Raw genomic sequence first — 16,450 nt, 5'->3', positions numbered from 1 at the left:
CAAGCAAAAAAAATGTGAGTTAGGATTACCCCCAAATGCTTCAAACCCCATTTTAAAAACACACCTAGGTCTTGCACAGACCTCATCTCACACACACACACACACACCAACCCCACATACATTTAAAAGCCAATTGCAAAAGTTACCTTTCACTATGGGACACTGTTGCAGGCACATGCTTGTTCTGTTCCCCCCCATGTGTGCTTGGGCCTTAAGGTTAAAGAATAAGCACAAAAATTAGTTAGTATTACCCAGGTTTTTTTTTCAACAGTATTAAGCACAACTACAGTTAAAAATGGTTTTTACCTTGGCCTGGTGGGGAACTGCAGCTTAAAATTACTGGTTCCATGTTAAACAGATCACACTGCAATAAAGATAGCCACCATTATTTTACTAAGGGAGCATGGCCAAAGAGAGACATTATAGAATATATATTTTCAAAGTTACAAACAGGGAACATACCTTCTCCTGTTGCAGTCCAGCAGCCATTCAAGAAAGTTTCTGTTGAAAAGGACAGTCACCCCAATACCTAGGTTTTTTATACCCTCCTAGCCCATTGTTTCAAACAACTTCAATGTAGTAGCTAGCAGGTGAATTTGATCACTGCAGCTCTGAAATAATAGATCCTTAAAGACATAGGCACCCCTCCCTAACATTGCCTTTTCTGATCTGGGGGTGGAAGAATTAAGCTGTCTCCACACCTGAGTTGCTTTTGGCTACATTTTTTTTCTTTTAGTTAAAATACATTTTTTGTAGGGCTTTCTTACAGTATTAACAGTAAAAGCACCAATCCTTAATGTAGCTGTACCCATTTCCATGTGGAGACCCTTTGCAGATATCAATACATGTCTTGGGGTTTGTTTTTTTTAAACATGCTTCTTTCATGCTTAAGGCTTGGGGTTTAAATAAAATGCTTTTAAATGTTTGATTGTCTTTAGAGAAAATGCTTGTTCTAAAGTATGGGTAAAAGTTGGAAACATTTCAGTTTTGGGTTAGATCCTTAATTTTTTTTTTTAACTTTTAATGGCTAGAAAAAGTAGCCCATAGCATTTAACCAACTCCTGGGTCATATTTAAACTGTCCAATAGTGTTTCTACCAACGCCTGTGTCCTTTAAACTGTCCAATAGCGCTCTACCAGCCCCAGGGGTTATATTTAAACTGTCCAATACCATCTGCAAACTCCTGAAGTGTTATTTAATTAGATATTCATCAGAGCCCACCCATCCAACCCATCAAATTTAATTACTGAACATTAACCTCAACAAGGGTAAGTGGTCACACCTAAACCTAATCATTGACTGGAGCCCCTGGCTATTCAGCGAGGTGCGGTTAAACCATTGAGTTCATGTCTAATAAATCCTAACTGGGGTGGTGGTGGTAATTTTTTCCTTTTATTTAAAAAACAAAATATTTGAGGGGTTTTTCCTTCCCTCGAGTTTCTACCATACATTTTTCAGGGGTTTTTCAGTAAATGGGCCCCTTTATACAAAATGGATTCTCACAAACTTTATTTTTTTAAATGATTTTATTTAAAAGACATACAGACCATGTGTTCCACCAAAACTTTTACTCATGTAAGGATCACACAAACCTTCTGAGAGAAGATTGTCACAAAAGCCCCTTTTCAATAGATTTTTACAGCTACCAAGTTTTATATCTCATGTGTGTCCCCTCACCATTCTCTAACTTCATCCTTTTAGACATCTTACAAATAGTCTTTTTCTTAAGCAGGGTTCTGTAACTTTTTGTACGCACCAAACATTCAATATAACGCTCTAAGCAGGCGTCTTTTGGCTTGGTCATGGTCTTTAAAACACTGTGAGGATCTTGACTGAATTGCACTGCATTTACCAAAGTCACCCCTTGTGCTAAGTGTTCTTGAGTTAAGCACAGACTTTGCATAGCATAACCTACGGCAATAACAGTATTTAATAAGCTTTCCAAACACAGTTCAGCACATAGGCCCCAGAGCTTGCAGTTTATATCCTCCGGAGTCCAAATCACACAGTCATGGTGCCGCTGGGCTGGCGCATCTATGACGCAACCCTCACAGTCCTCAAAAAGCTTTTCCCTAAGACAGTGACTAAGGACGGTATAAACACCAATGCGTACAATGGAGCACACGACTTTTTTACGCTTATGATGTGGCACTGGCTCAACTAGGTCAATGCCAAGCCACCGCCTGAATTCTTCATGGCCGTCATCCTTGGCGTTCTCTTCAATGCTTTGTATCGGTGTTGAGCAAAAACAAGGTGGGCCCGGTTCGTCTGCCTTGTCCGATGCAATGCTGTCCTGGGTCTGAGGGTCAGCTAGAAAGGCATTGTCAAGCTGTCAAAAGATTGCCAGAAAGAAATAATGTAAGACGCTCTGGTCATTTTTTTTTAAGTTTACAAAATCCCGGTTTCCTAACCCCATGATGCCCCAACTTCGATCTTTCACTTACCTGTTTGGCTTCTTTTCCATGTGTCTTGTCCGACTCCTGGGAGCCGTGGGCACCTTCCTCCTCCAGGCCATCTAGCTCATCAGGCTGCCTCGTGAGCGGTTGGGTTTCGGCGTCAGATACTGGTGTATCCATCAGTGGCTGGGCCAAAGGGCTCCCTTCAACTTCTCCTTCCTCCTTGGAACTGTTGCTGATGTAGCGCTTTCTTCTCAGCACCAAAACAAAGTTGGTGAAAGAAGCCATGTTTCCACTCAGCGTTTGCACGCTCTTGGAAACACGTGCTCTTGGAACAAGATGGCCTCTTTTGTGTGGTGCTAGAACTTATGGGGAAGTGCTATGTTCTGATTGGAAGAGGGTGTCATGGGAAGCTCTTAGAGGGGTCACATGACCCGCTTCCGGGCGGGTCATCCGGTCCCAGAACTGCCCCCCGATAGCTCAAAGCGGTTCGCGGGGCGGTCCTACAGGGGAAAAACCCTTCCTGATTGGTAGAGAGAGGTGGGACGAGTTCTTAGAGGGGTCACACGACCCACTTCTGGGCGGGTCATCTGGTCCCGGAACTGCCCGCGATTGGTCAAAGCGGGTTGTGGGGCAGTCCTACAGGGGAAAAACCCTTCCTTATAGGTGGAGGGAGGCGGGGCGAGTCCTTAGAGGGGCCACATGACACCCCTTACTTCCAGTCACCTGCCCCTATTGACCCGGATGTACTACCCTCCAGGGGCTGGACTTCCGGTGACAGGGGAGATGGGACTTCCGGTGCCAGGGGCGGGACTTCCGGGGTCAGGGGCGGGGCTAACATTTGATTGATGGTAGGGCCCTTATACTACTTACAGCGGCTCCCCGTGGCTGGGATTTGAAGCCAGGAGGAGAGACATCTAATTCCAATAACCAGGCCCGACGCGCCCTGGGTCCGGGGGCTGGGTTCGGCGTCACGGGCAGTGAGAAAATCCGGGCTTGGTGGTTTTCTGAAGGGCTGTTCTGGCTGAAACAGGACCGAGTCTGGGGTTCAGCTGCAGAGAGGTTCAGGTCAGATTCTCACAGGGGGTCCCCCTAGCCAGGTGACGTGGCGCTCGGTGAGTGACAGCTGCCAGTCTCCCTGGAGCGCTCCGTGTCCAAGAGGCGCTGGGGGTGGATTCTTCATGGCTCTGCACCATCCCCTTGCACCAATGATGGGCATGTTGGATCCGCTCCGAATTCAGTACTCGACTGCAGTTTACACTCCCTGAGAGGCCATGGACTCAGTGCGCAGCCCCTGAGTGGCTCTGCTCTGCTTTCTCCTCCCCGCAGAGCGGATCAAGGGGGACTTGGTGACCCAAGTGACAGGACCCGTTTGAGTCTCTGAGGGGGACCCCGTGCTTCTGAACTGCACCTACAAGGTATCCGGGTACCCTTCCCCCTTCTGGTACGTGCAGCGCCCCGGCCAGCCCCTGCAGCTTTTCCTGAGGGACGCGGGCAGCCAGGACTCGGATGAGGGGCATAGGAGGAGATTCGGCGCTAAAGCCAAGAGAAAACCGGACTCCTTCCACCTGCGGAAAGCGGCCGCCGAACTGAGCGACTCCGCCACCTATTACTGCGCTGTGAGTGACACAGTGACACGGTCCGGCAGGGCTGCCGTGCAAAATCCGCGTGTGTGTTACCGAGCGCCTCTGTTCTGCGAGGAATATCAAACTCCGTAGACGGTGCAGTTAAGTCTCTAAAGAGAGGTGGGTGCTGCCCTGAAAAGGTCATCTATGCGCATGTGCGCATGCGCACACACACACATACAGAGAGAGAGAAAAAGAGAGAGAGAGAGAGAGAGGAAAAGCGGGAGAGGTAACATACCACATATACACATGCACAGACAGACACAAGCTCTGCCACACCACCCATTATCTTGCTCTTTTTTTAACCTTGTTAAAGTCTGGCCTTCACCACATCCTCTGGCAGGGAGTTCCACAGGATGACTGTGATCTGAGTGAAGAAAAACTTCCTTGTGTTTGTTTTAAACCTGCTGCCTATTAACTTCATTTGAAGACCCCTAGTTCTTACATTGTGGGAGTAGGTAAATAACTTTTCCTTATTCACTTTCTCCACTCAAGTCATGATTTTATAGAGCTCTAACTCACCCCTGGGCCTCAGTGGGACCCTGGCAGATATGGACACTTCTGGAACTGCAGGACTGAACTGATGGTGATCAGATTCAGCGAAATAGCTCAGAGCTATGCAATAAATATCACCCTGCTTGGGCCATGTGTCTGATGGGGGAGAGGAACGTGGGTGTCATTCCCTGTAGCGGAGAGGAGAGAGGATCTCAAAGAACAGCCCTGACTAATAAAGTATTTGGGGCCAAATTTACCAAGGTCTCTGCACACCTGTTCATTTATTTAAGTGGCCATTTCAGATTCAAAACTTTGGAAAAGTTCCAGGGAAAATTGTGTTTGGAGAAAAAAAAGTTAAGTTAAAAGGTAAAACTGAAACAAACAAACCAAAAAATCTGGCACACTCAAGGGGCAAGAACGTTATCTCGAAATATGGACAGCTGCACAGTGCAATCCCCTGTTTGTTCTCTGCTCGCCACCAATTTTACTGGAAAACAAGATAATTTCCTGTCTCAGTACTTATTAAATTCCTTTCCGCCTGGATACTCTCCCACAATGCATCAGGGCTCACTCAGTGTTATTGCCACAGTTGGGCTGTCTGACAGCACCCGCCTTTACCCCTGTACCTGGCAGAAACAAAATACTTAGGCCAGGGGTGTGACGGCGCGTTGGGGGTTCCCCGTCTCCTGCACCCCGAAATGGCACAAACAGACTGCACCAGCCAGTGGAATTGAGGGTGGTTTATTGCTCCTCCAGCACAGCGCAGCACAGATGTAATCTGGTCACAGTAACTGGGCTAGGATGCCTCAGGCCCCCTTGAGATGGGGGAGACTGGGCCCCTAAACTCCAGCCCCTTCTCCTAGGCTCTCCTCCATGCCCTCCGACAGCCAGCAACCAACTCCCTAACTTCCAGCCCTGCCCCCCAGCCAAGGCAGCATTCCACCTTCCTTTGTTCCTCTCCATGGGGGGTGTCTGGCCACTGGTTTGCATAGTGACTCATCCTGTTTTGCTGGGTCGTGGTACGGCGCGTTGGGGGTTCCCCGTCTCCTGCACCCCGAAATGGCACAAACAGACTGCACCAGCCAGTGGAATTGAGGGTGGTTTATTGCTCCTCCAGCACAGCGCAGCACAGATGTAATCTGGTCACAGTAACTGGGCTAGGATGCCTCAGGCCCCCTTGAGATGGGGGAGACTGGGCCCCTAAACTCCAGCCCCTTCTCCTAGGCTCTCCTCCATGCCCTCCGACAGCCAGCAACCAACTCCCTAACTTCCAGCCCTGCCCCCCAGCCAAGGCAGCATTCCACCTTCCTTTGTTCCTCTCCATGGGGGGTGTCTGGCCACTGGTTTGCATAGTGACTCATCCTGTTTTGCTGGGTCGTGGTACCCACGGCAGCCAGTGGGGGTTCCCCCAGAGCCAGCAGCATAGAAACCAGCCAGGTACCCCCACTACGTCACAAGGGGTCACCAACCAGTAGATCAGGATCTACTAGTAAATCTCAGAGCCTCTCACAGGGGATCCTGACTTGTTTGGCCTGGAAACTCTCAAGGTCTGGTACTTCATTTGCTGCTCCCGCACTGTCCCTCTGCTCCTGCCCTCTGCCTTGCAGCTGCCACTGTGGGAGCCTCCGGTTTGCTGTGCAAGGTGTGGGAGGGAGAATGGGTTCACTGATGTTGGGGTGTCCCTCCCCACACTTCTGTACCCTGTCTCGACACAGAGAGAAGGGGTGGAAGGCGATAGGCAATTCAAATATCGGTCACTCTCACATGCTTTGTGTGTCTCTGTCATTCTCTCTCACACACGGTCCTTCTCTCTCCTCTTCCACCCTAACGGGGGTGGGATGGGGTGGTTGTTACTACTTTTACTGCTGGAAAAGTGGGCTATTTTTTTCCATCCCTGCACTCAGGCACCTGCCCGGGAGGTGGGTCTCCCCGCACGCAAACTCCTTCCCAGAGCTTGCATCCTGAAACCCCTCCTGAACCCCAATCCCCTACCCTAGACTGAGGCTGGAGCCTGTCCCACACTTCAGACCCCTTGGGCCAAGATCAGAGCCTGCACCCAACCCCCTAGCGAGCCTCTTAAAAGGGACTGAGGATGGTGGAGGTGGAGCAGAGACAGGGCCTGAAATCGGCGGGGTAGGAAGAGGGACAAGGATATTTCGGTTTCAGGGAGATCTTACATGGACTTAAGTTGAAAAGGAGAGCTTGTGGTTAAAAGGGTTGGGGACCACAGACTTTGGCAAAGTTCTGCAGAGAGGGTTTGTGCTGCACAGCTCCAGTCGCCCGGCAGAGGGCTCCGCGTGCCACGCTCCATGTAGACTTGTCGGCCTCTGGATCCTTTTCACACCCTCCCTGGCTTTGCTTTCTCTCCCTCCCAGCCTGGCAGTTCACTCTCCGCTCGGAGCTCCTGGCGGACACGCGGAGCCTTTGAGCGCCTAAGCACAGACTCTCCGGGGCGGGGTTTGTGTCATTGACACCACCCAGGACCCAACTCAAAATCCAGCAGCAACAGCAGGGTCACAGCGCGCGTGTCGCTCCCCGGGTCTGCAGCGGTGGGAACAGGGCCCGGTGTCTGTCCCGGTGAGGGTCTGTGGGGCTGGGGAAAGAGACCAGCGGAGGGTCATCGGGGAAGAGCAGAGACACCCTGATTTGTGCGGGGATGGGAACAACGCGGGGTGCAGCGATTTTGCTGCTTCTCGTTTGGGGTAAGATTTCCTGTTTCCAGCTGCCCCTTGCCCATTCCAGCCACCCCTGTCCCCAAACCCTCCCACCCCACCTACCACACCCCTGCTCCCCCGCCCATCCCAATCAACACCCCTCTCTCTCCCTCTTCCCATCCCACCCAATACACCCAGTCCACCCTACTGCCGTGTCCTAAAGTTCCTCAGTTACTGACTTAACTCTGCCAGGTTTTAATTCCCAGGTACCCGGGGCCGGGCTCAGATCGAGCAGCCGGACTCCGCCAAAGCTTTGGAGGGAGCCGAACAGAACCTCACCTGCAACCACCCCGCAATCACGACGAGTGACAGTGTGTTTTGGTACCGGCAGTTCCCGGGCCGAGGGCCCCAGTTCATCGTGTCTGGGTACAGCGGAACCACGCCTAGCTCCGAGCCCGAGGGAGCCCTGCACATCCCCGGGGACAGGAAATCCAGTGCGCTGGTCCTGCGCAGGGCGCGGCTGGAGGACGCGGCGGTGTATTACTGCGCTCTGGGCGACACAGTGTGACAGCCAGGGGCGGGCCCCGTACAATAAGTATCGCCGTGTATGTAGGGGGCTGGAGGGGGGGGGGGATGCCAGACACGCTTTCGGCTGGGGAAGTGGAGCGACAGTCAGATGACAAGAGGTGAATAAAACCTATTGGGGCCAAATTTCCCAAAGTCTCTCCGGGCGCTGATTAGGCGGGTTTTAGAGTTGATCCCTTTCAGAGAGAAAAATGAGGGAAAATAAGAGGTAAAGGCTGGAAGGAAGCTTGTGGCGCTCACACGGAACCAGACTACACTCGCACAATACGGGTGGGAGGGTCACACGCTCCAGGGGGGTTGACGGGGCCAGAAGAGAGATGTTCCCCTCCTTCTGCACAGGGAGAAAAACTGTCCAGGACCATCCTCCCCTACTGTCCTGGGAAACACGCTCGGCCTGGTCGCGAAAGTCGGATTTGGTGCTCCAGGGGTAAGAAAGTCTCCTGCGAGCTGTCGCGGGTGCTGTGGGCACGTTTGGCCACGCGGGGGCACGGAGGCGCTGGCTAAATTCAACTTACAGGTCGGTCTCTGTGTGACGGACCGGGCCGTGTCTGGGCACAGCTGAGGGCGTCCGCTCAGGGCGAATTGCTCGAATCCGGGGCTTCTTACAGCCCCCGACTGGCGACCTCTCCACACAGGCCACAAACCAGTCTCACAGAGCGCTTCAGCTGCCTGCCTGAAGCGTCCCGAGCAAAACCCCTCCGACACCCCAGCAATATCCGTGCCCCAGTTGGCCCCGGGCCTCATACACAGGTGGGGGGGGGGGTCCTAACACCCAATCCCACCTACCCCGAACAAGTCCTGTCTGGTTCCAAGAAACCAGCCACAGATCCCTGGTCAATTTACCCTCTGGACCTTACCCACAAATCACGCTGGGCCAATCCTTTAGAATCTATATCTAAAGGTTTATTATTACAATAAAGAAAAGCCTGAGAGTAAGGTTATTAAAGTACAGTACGTTACATGCACCGAATCTCCCAGTTCTCGATGCAGGCTCTAGCAGAGATGTACAGCTGCTGGTTTAAAAGTTCTTATTGCACATCCTACGATCAGGATGGGTTCACAGGTCTTCCAGGCTCTTCAATCCCTGCAGTGCTGCCTCTGGGATGAAGTGCTGAGCTGAGAACAAAATGGCATCGACCGCATGGCCTCTTTATACCTCCTTCCTGGCGTCTTCTTGTATGCAGCAAGTCACCTGGTCAGAGGCCAATCTCTATGTTCCCTGCTGGCTGCCCCCAGGTGACAAATCCCATTCTTTGGGTGTGTCCATAGCCTATTGAGAGCCATTGTTCCACAGGGCTTTGCTACTCAGCCTGTCCATAGCCATGCTTAACCACATTCCAAGAAATATTCAGCTTCCACACAGATTACAGATCTACACACACAGACATTATATACTCACATAAACAGTGTACACAGGATCAGAAAACAACAAGCTCCCATTCAATACCCCACATGGCTCCCGTTCATACCAATTTCTGGGGCCAACACCCCCACCTAGGGGTGCAGCAGCGATCTGGCTGCTTCCCTCCAATTCGGTAATGTGACACTCTGGTCCCCAGCCCCCCTCCTTCTCCTAACTCTAAGCTACACCCTGAACACGCCCCATTTCCAACAGCGCCATGGACACGGGGTTACAGCGCAGAGAGACTCAGTCCCGCCAAGCTGGGTTCAGTATTTGACGGAGCTCAGTTCTCGACTTCTCCAAACCGGAGTCCAGTGACACGCAGAATCCCCTTGGTGTTTGCCGAACAGGCGGATCAGCTCCGTTTAGACACAGACCCAGCGGCCCGGCATGGCTCCAGCGTGGCTCTCCGCGGTGCTGGTCACGGTGCTGCTCGGTGAGTCGCGCTCCGGTTCTGAGCCGCGCCGCGTTCTACGGAACCGGGCGTGGGCCGGGTCCTGCTCAGTCTGTCTCGGTGCCTGAGACCTGGGCGTGCTAATAGCCGAGTGTGTCTGCCCCCGACACCACGTTCCATGCGCTTGTGCTGGTCTCGCGTCTTGTGCTGCCTCCGAGTGTCCATCTTCCCTGTTCCCTCGGGGCTGAGATCTTGGGCCTTGTGTCCTGGGATTGTCTCTGTTTGTGGTCGCACGGGACAGTGTGTGTATCGCCCAGCGCTCGGTGGGGTCCGTGTTGGTCTGAAGTGTGTTTGCTGCGCGGTTCGTGTCTGGGACCCGCCCGCTCTCTGGGACGCGACCCGCCCGGCTCCGGGGTGTCTGAGCGGGTCTGGTCTGTTCTCCTCCCCGCAGGAGGCGCCTCTGGGGCGGACACCGTGACCCAAACAGAAGGCAACGTCGTCACCTCCCAAAGCGACTCGCTGCGTCTGAATTGCACCTATGAATTGTCTTTTACTCCCGATAATTTATTCTGGTACGTGCAATATCCCGGCCAGGCCCCCCGGATGCTCCTGCGGGACCTGGGCAGGCAGGACTCGGACAAAGGGATCCGCAAAGTGTTCGGTGCCACCCACGAGAAACAGCACAAATCCTTCCACCTCTGGAAACCGTCTGTCGAACTGAGTGACTCCGCCACCTATTACTGCGCCGCGAGCAGCACAGTGACACGGGCCCGCAGGGGGGCTGCGCAAAAACCGCGCAGGGGTTGCGTGGAGCAACAGGGGCTGGGCAGTGGGATAGGGGGCGGATCGGGGAAATAAACGGAGAAGTTTGAACGTGGCATTTGAATCTCACCCACACACGCACCCTTCTGTTTTCCTTCTTTGCCCTAAACTAGAGCTTCTCCACCTCGAAAATTCTGGTTAATCTCATGAATCACCAGGTTAAAAATCAGCACCTACCTTCACACATCCACGTCCCCTCGCCTTGAACGACTCCTGTGAAAGCAGCCCCCCGCAGCCCTATTTTATATAATGTCTCCAAAAACCGTGTGAAAAGACCGCTTGGTGCTAACAGGGCGCCAGCCCACACGCGACGCCAAGCACGGTCCCCGGTGGGAAGGTCACACACCCCAGGGCCGCCAGAGGTAGATTGTCTCTCCCCAAATTCACTGGAACCTCCCGACTTTCAGCAGGCCCCTTATCGCCTAAGTCACTACAGAACCCGAGGGACATCCCTACCTACCTACTTAAGCTCTGGCTGGGCAGGAAAGGCGCATTCTCTATCTGAGGGAGAAAAAACGTGTCCTCAGAGCTGTTGCGAGTGTTGTGGGCACGTTTGGCCATTCGGGGGTGCTGCGGCGCTGAGTTAATACCCAGCCAGGTCACAGCCTGGTCTCCCCATCCCCAAGCAGGGCCCAGCAGGGCGGGGGATGAGTCATTAAGCAAGGGGGCTCTGAACCTGTCCGACCAGTTACCTCCCAGGGAATGGAACAAAGGAAGGAAGGCGGAGTGGAGCCCTGGGTGGAGGGCAGAGCTGGAAGTGGAGCAGTTTTCTGTCTGGTATCATGGAGGAGGCAGCCTAGGGAAGGGGATGGAATTTAGGGATCCAGTCTCTCCTATCTCTAGGGGGGCTGAAGCATCCTAGGCCTGCCCTGGAACCAGATGACATCTGTGCTGTGCTGTATCCTGGAGAAGCAATAAACTCCCTCTATCTACTGGCTGATGGAGTCTGTTCATGCCACTACCGGGGTGCAAAGGACGGGGAAACCCCAAAGCGTTGTCAAACTAAGCCAGGTCCCCTGGATGCTCTTGCGGGAGGTGGGTGGGCAGGACTCAGACAAAGGATTCAAAAAAAAGGTTCAATGCCACCCACGACAAAAAGGACAAATCTTTCCCCCTCTGCACCGCAAGTGACAGGAGCTGGCAGTGGGGCTGCATAAACACTGCACAGGGGCTGCGAAGAGGAACAGAGGCAGACACTGGGCTCTGGAATTAATGTGGGGTAGAAGATGGGGTAGTCTGTAAACATTTATCTGAAATCAGAAATGCCAGTATGTATTTTTTAAGATGAGGAGACCACATCTGTAAGCAGTATTCAAGATGTGGGTGTAGCATGGATTTATATAAGGGCAATAAGATATTCTCCATCTTATTCTCTATCCCTTTACTAATCATTCCTAACATCTTGTTTGCTGTTCTGACTGCTGCTGCTGCACTGTGTGGATGTCTTCAGAGAGCCATCCTCAGCCCTGTCCCTGAAGGAAGGTATCCCCGACACACCATTTCCCTGTCCCTTACACTAACCACAAACAAGGACTCTGCCCTGATCACCAGGAAGAAATTCATATTCTAAAGCAGTGCTCACCAAGCCGTAGATCAGGATCCACGGAGATGTTGGAGGCCCTGACAGGTGATGTTGATTGGTTGGCCAGAAAACGATCAAACTTTGGGACTTCAGTTGCCCCTCCCCCAACTGCCATGCTACTCCTGCCCTCTGCCTTAGGGCTGCCCTGCCCTTGGGGAGATTCCTGCTTGCAGTGCAGGGTGGGGGAGGGAGGAAAGGGGGCGCTGATGTCAGGCTGTCTAGGTCCAGGGTACAAGTAAGATGCCTTAATCCCACTGCTCCACCTCCCAGAAGCCCTGTCAGTTCAAAGGTGCCCTGGCGGAGCCTGCATCCTGAACCCCTGTCGCAGACCGGCACCTCTCCCTGTACCTAACCTCCTTCCCAGAGGGTGCACCCTGAAACCCCTCCTGGACCCCTGTCCCCAGCCTGCTGCAAGTGATTCTAAATTAACCAAGTTCAGGGCGGCTGGAGGTGAGGCATAGGTGGAACTGAGGCAGGGCCTCAGAGAAAGGGCGGGAAGGAAACGAGGCAAGAGTATTTGCCTGTGAGGTGGATCTGACACTGCGAGTCCAGGTCGCCGCTGGGGGGCGCTGCGGGGCTGCACAATAAGTCCGTTCTCCCCTCCCCGCCAGTCCCTGCTCCTCCCTCCTCCCCCCTCTTCCCAGCACCCAGGACGCCCTGCGGTTCTGGTCGCGGCCGCGGGCGGGATCCACAGAGCAGAGAGACTCACTCCTGGGTAGGTCGGTGCCGGCTGGTTCCTCAGTCCAGCTCAAGAGACACGCACCGCGCCACGGGCCTTGGCAGGGTGAGAATTTCTGCCCCCGCCTCCGAGAGCCCCGCAGACAAACCGGTTCCCGTGGGGCTGGAGAGTTGTTTCCGTTTAGACACAGACCCAGCGGCCCGGCATGGCTCCGACGTGGCTCCCCGTGGTGCTGGTCTCGGCGCTTCTCAGTGAGTCCCGGTGTCTTGTCCGGCTGAACCGTGTGTGTCTGTGCCAGGGTCCAGGGACCGTCTCTCGACCAGGCCCTGAGTGTCTCTGTTCTCTGCTCCCCCGCAGGCGGCATGTCTAGGGCAGACTCCGTGACCCAAACCGAAGGCAGCGTCGATATCTCCCAAGGGGACCCTCTGAGTCTGAATTGCACCTACCAATTTTCTGTCACTTATCCTCCGTATCCCTTCTGGTACGTGCAATATCCCGGAGAGACCCTCCGGATGCTCCTGCGGGACGTGGGCAGGCAGGACTCCGACGAAGGGATCCGAAAAGGGTTCAACGCCACCCACGAGAAAGAGAACAAATCCTTCCACCTCTGGAAAGCGTCCGTCGACCTGAGCGACTCCGCCACCTATTACTGCGCCGCGAGCGACACAGTGACACTGGCCGGTCAGCGGCGCTGCGCAAAAACCGCGCAGGGACTTCGCAGAGGAACAGGAGGAGGTCACTGTTTTCTGGAAACGACTGTGGAGCGGAAGCCGATGGAGTCTCTAAACATTGATCTTAGAGCCGAAATCCCCACCCCACCGTTCCCCTCCACACACACGCTTTAGCTCTCGGCGTTTTCCTTCTTCCCCCCTATGCGGAGCTCCACCAGCTCAGAAATGGGGGTCGGCGCCGGGAATCACCAGGGGAAAGCGAGAAAAGACCAGAGTCCAAGCACCCCCCGGCCGGAGACCCCTGTTCTACAGGAAAACTGGCCGTTCGCTAGGCCGTGTCGCCGCTGGGGGGCGCTGCGGAGTTAGACAATGAGTCCCAGCCCCGTTCTCCCGCCCCCTGCTCCCCGCCCGGCGCTCGCCCTTTCTCACCCCCCTCCCCGCCCCCCACTGAGCTCCTGGGCACGTCAGTCCCTCAGCCCCGCTCAGAGACTCGCACCGCGCCACTGGCCTTGGCCAGGAGGGAATTTCTGCCCCCACATCTGGGAACCGCGAGCCCCGCAGACAAACCGGCTCCCGAGTGCCTGGGGAATTGTCTCCGTTTAGACACACACCCACCTGTCCGGCTTGGCTCCGATGTGGCTCCACGCGGTGCTGGTCACTGCGCTGCTCGGTGAGTCCCGGTGCCTTGTCTGGCTGCGCCGTGTGTGTCTGTGCCAGGGGCCGTCTCTGGGGGCGGCTCCTTGCGGCTTCGCGGTCTCTGGTCTAGACCAGGAGCTGAGTGTGTCTGTTCTCTGCTCCCCCCGGAGGAGACACCTCTCGGGCAGACTCCGTGAACCAAACCCAAGGAAGCATCGTTATCTCCGAAGGGGACCCGCTGCGTTTGAGTTGCACCTACAAATTCTCTGCCCCTCCGGATAATCTCTTCTGGTACGTGCAATATCCCCGCCAGGCCCCACGGCTGCTCCTGCGGGACCTGGGCAGGCAGGACTCGGACGAAGGGATCCGAAAACGGTTCAATGCCACCCACGAGAAACAGAACAAATCCTTCCACCTCAGGAAACCGGCCGGCCAAGTGAGCGACTATTACTGCGGCGGGAGAGACACAGTGACACCGGCCGGTAGCCGGGCTGCGCAAAAACTGCGCAGAGGCAGAGCAAAATCGGCGCAAGTGTTGTGCCGAATCGGGAAAGGAGAGAAACCCTCCCCACGTCCCGACTCCAGCCCTGTTCCCGAAGGAAGGCGTCATGGGACCATTCAGTGTCTCCGAAACACAAACACGAACCCTACCAGGAGGGCGGTGGGAAACGCGCGCTGGGCTATTGCTGATTTTTTTACCTGCCAAGGATAAGCGTAGGGAGACAGAACGTGAGATGGGCCCATTATCTGTCCACCCTCCTTCTGTCCAGCCTCCTGGACACTTGAGTGGGTCGCTGGACTCTGGACAGTATCGCCCGCCTCTTTGCACAGATAAATTCTTCCTGTTTCACCCGGAAAATCTGAGGCCCCGGTCCTGGTCTGCGCGCTCGTGTCGCCACGTGGGGGCGCTGTTGTACCAGGGATGAATAAACAGAAACAACTTCTTTCTGCACAACCCCCAACACCCGGACGTCAGACACTCTTTCTCACGCCCCTGCCTCTGACGTCACCCCCTGCCCTTCTCACGCCCCCCAGTCTGACGTCCCGGCTCAGAAATCTTTCCCCGGCAGACCCAGCCGGATCGCGAGCGGGGGGGGGGAGCTCCCGCTGCCCCCTGCAGAGGCCAGATTGAAAGGCATATCCGTCCCCCTGGCGCTGGGATTTGGCATCCCCGGGCACCCCGCAGGATGCGTCCGCCTGGGCTCGCAGCGGCTCTTCTTCTCCTGGCTGCTCTAAGTGAGGGGGGTTTCTTTTCCCAGATCCTGGCCCTACCGCCACCCGCCTAAGAAGGGGGGGGGGGGTCTGTCAATGTGCGCTTATTACGACTGCGAGTCTCCGCCGTGTGTCCAGTGAGCCTGAAGGGAGCCGGAGTTTGCCTGTGTCTGTTGGGTGTCCAGTGAGATTCAGGGAGCCGGTGTGTGTGTCCGTTGTGTGTTCAGTGAGCCTGACGGAGCTGATGTGTGTCTGTTGTATGTCTAGTGAGACTGAGGAAAGCCGGTATCTGCTCCGGGAAGCGATCCCGGCTTTACTGCAGAACCAATAAACCCAGCGGCCCCTCAGCCTCCATCGCAGCGTGTTCCTGGTGTGATTGTGGTGCGCCTCGGTGGGTGTTTGTGGTCTCGGTGTTTTCTCGCCCAGGGGTTGTGCTGCGGAAGGACACACTCGCAGGGAGGGCGTTCCCGGCTGTGTCCGTTCTCGGACCGCGTCACTCCCCCGCTCTCCCCCCGCAGAAAAGGCCTCTGAAGCGGCCGGGAACCAAATCGGAGCGAGCCTGATCCTGTCCCAAGGGGAGCCGGTGAGTCTGAACTGCAGCTACGCGGCCTCGTTCACCGCCTTCCCCTTCTGGTTCGTGCAGTACCCCGGCGCCGGACCCCGGTTCTTCCTGCGGGACACGGGCCGGGAGGACTCGGACCTGGGATTGGCCAAAGGCTTCAACGCTACTCACGACGCAGAGCGAAAAACCTTCCCTCTGTGGAAAGCGGCCAGCGAGTTGAGCGACTCCGGGACTTACTATTGCCTGGCCCGGGACCACAGCGGCCCAGAGCAGCGGGGGAGCCGCGCAGAAACCTGGCGGGGCGGGGCGGAGCGCTGGGGCGGAGGCCGGGCCGGAAACCATGCGGCGGCTGAAGGGTTAACTGCCTCGCTACCGAAATAATTCCCCCTCCCCCTCCCTTGTCTAAGGACTCGGGCCAGACTAGCCGCGGTTGCCTGGAGAGGCGATTTCAGCTCAACTCCGGCACTACACAAGCACCAGCGAGATTCTATACAACAAGAGCAACAACCACAAACATAACAACCACAACAACACGACCACAGCAGCTACAGCAACAACAGTATGAGCTAGAACAAAAACCAAACAGCACCAGCAACAACAACAGTAACATCAACAACAACCCTCTTGCAAAACAGCAGTAGCTCGGTGCCCGGCACCCACTGAAATCAAGGCGGGGTGGGAAATACCCATTTGCTGCCCCGGGAGGTCCCTGAGTGCGTTTGGGATCCGCCCCCT

At 55.0% G+C, this 16,450-nt stretch overlaps 1 protein-coding gene and 2 pseudogenes across 1 annotated transcript; 2 read left to right on the top strand and 1 right to left on the bottom strand.

The window, feature by feature from the left end:
* Nucleotides 1-1,642: 1,642 nt before the first annotated feature.
* Nucleotides 1,643-2,698, bottom strand: LOC142821388 (uncharacterized). The gene is made up of 2 exons (XM_075912301.2): nt 2,445-2,698; nt 1,643-2,329 (listed from the first exon to the last, which is right to left on the bottom strand). Exons 1-2 carry the CDS (start codon nt 2,682-2,684, stop codon nt 1,643-1,645), a joined length of 927 nt encoding a protein of 308 aa, XP_075768416.2. The 5' UTR covers nt 2,685-2,698.
* Nucleotides 2,699-5,071: 2,373 nt separating this feature from the next.
* On the top strand, nt 5,072-7,738 carry LOC149521075 (T cell receptor alpha variable 4 pseudogene; annotated as a pseudogene).
* Nucleotides 7,739-9,547: 1,809 nt separating this feature from the next.
* On the top strand, nt 9,548-10,409 carry LOC149521074 (T cell receptor alpha variable 9-1 pseudogene; annotated as a pseudogene).
* Nucleotides 10,410-16,450: the final 6,041 nt, after the last annotated feature.

The sequence above is a fragment of the Pelodiscus sinensis genome, chromosome 30 (genome assembly GCF_052426305.1).
Source record: "Pelodiscus sinensis isolate ZL-2025 chromosome 30, ASM5242630v1, whole genome shotgun sequence".
NCBI lineage: Eukaryota > Metazoa > Chordata > Testudines > Trionychidae > Pelodiscus > Pelodiscus sinensis.
The sequence above is the reverse complement of the archived record's forward strand: the minus strand, read 5'-3'. Positions and strand labels throughout refer to the sequence as shown.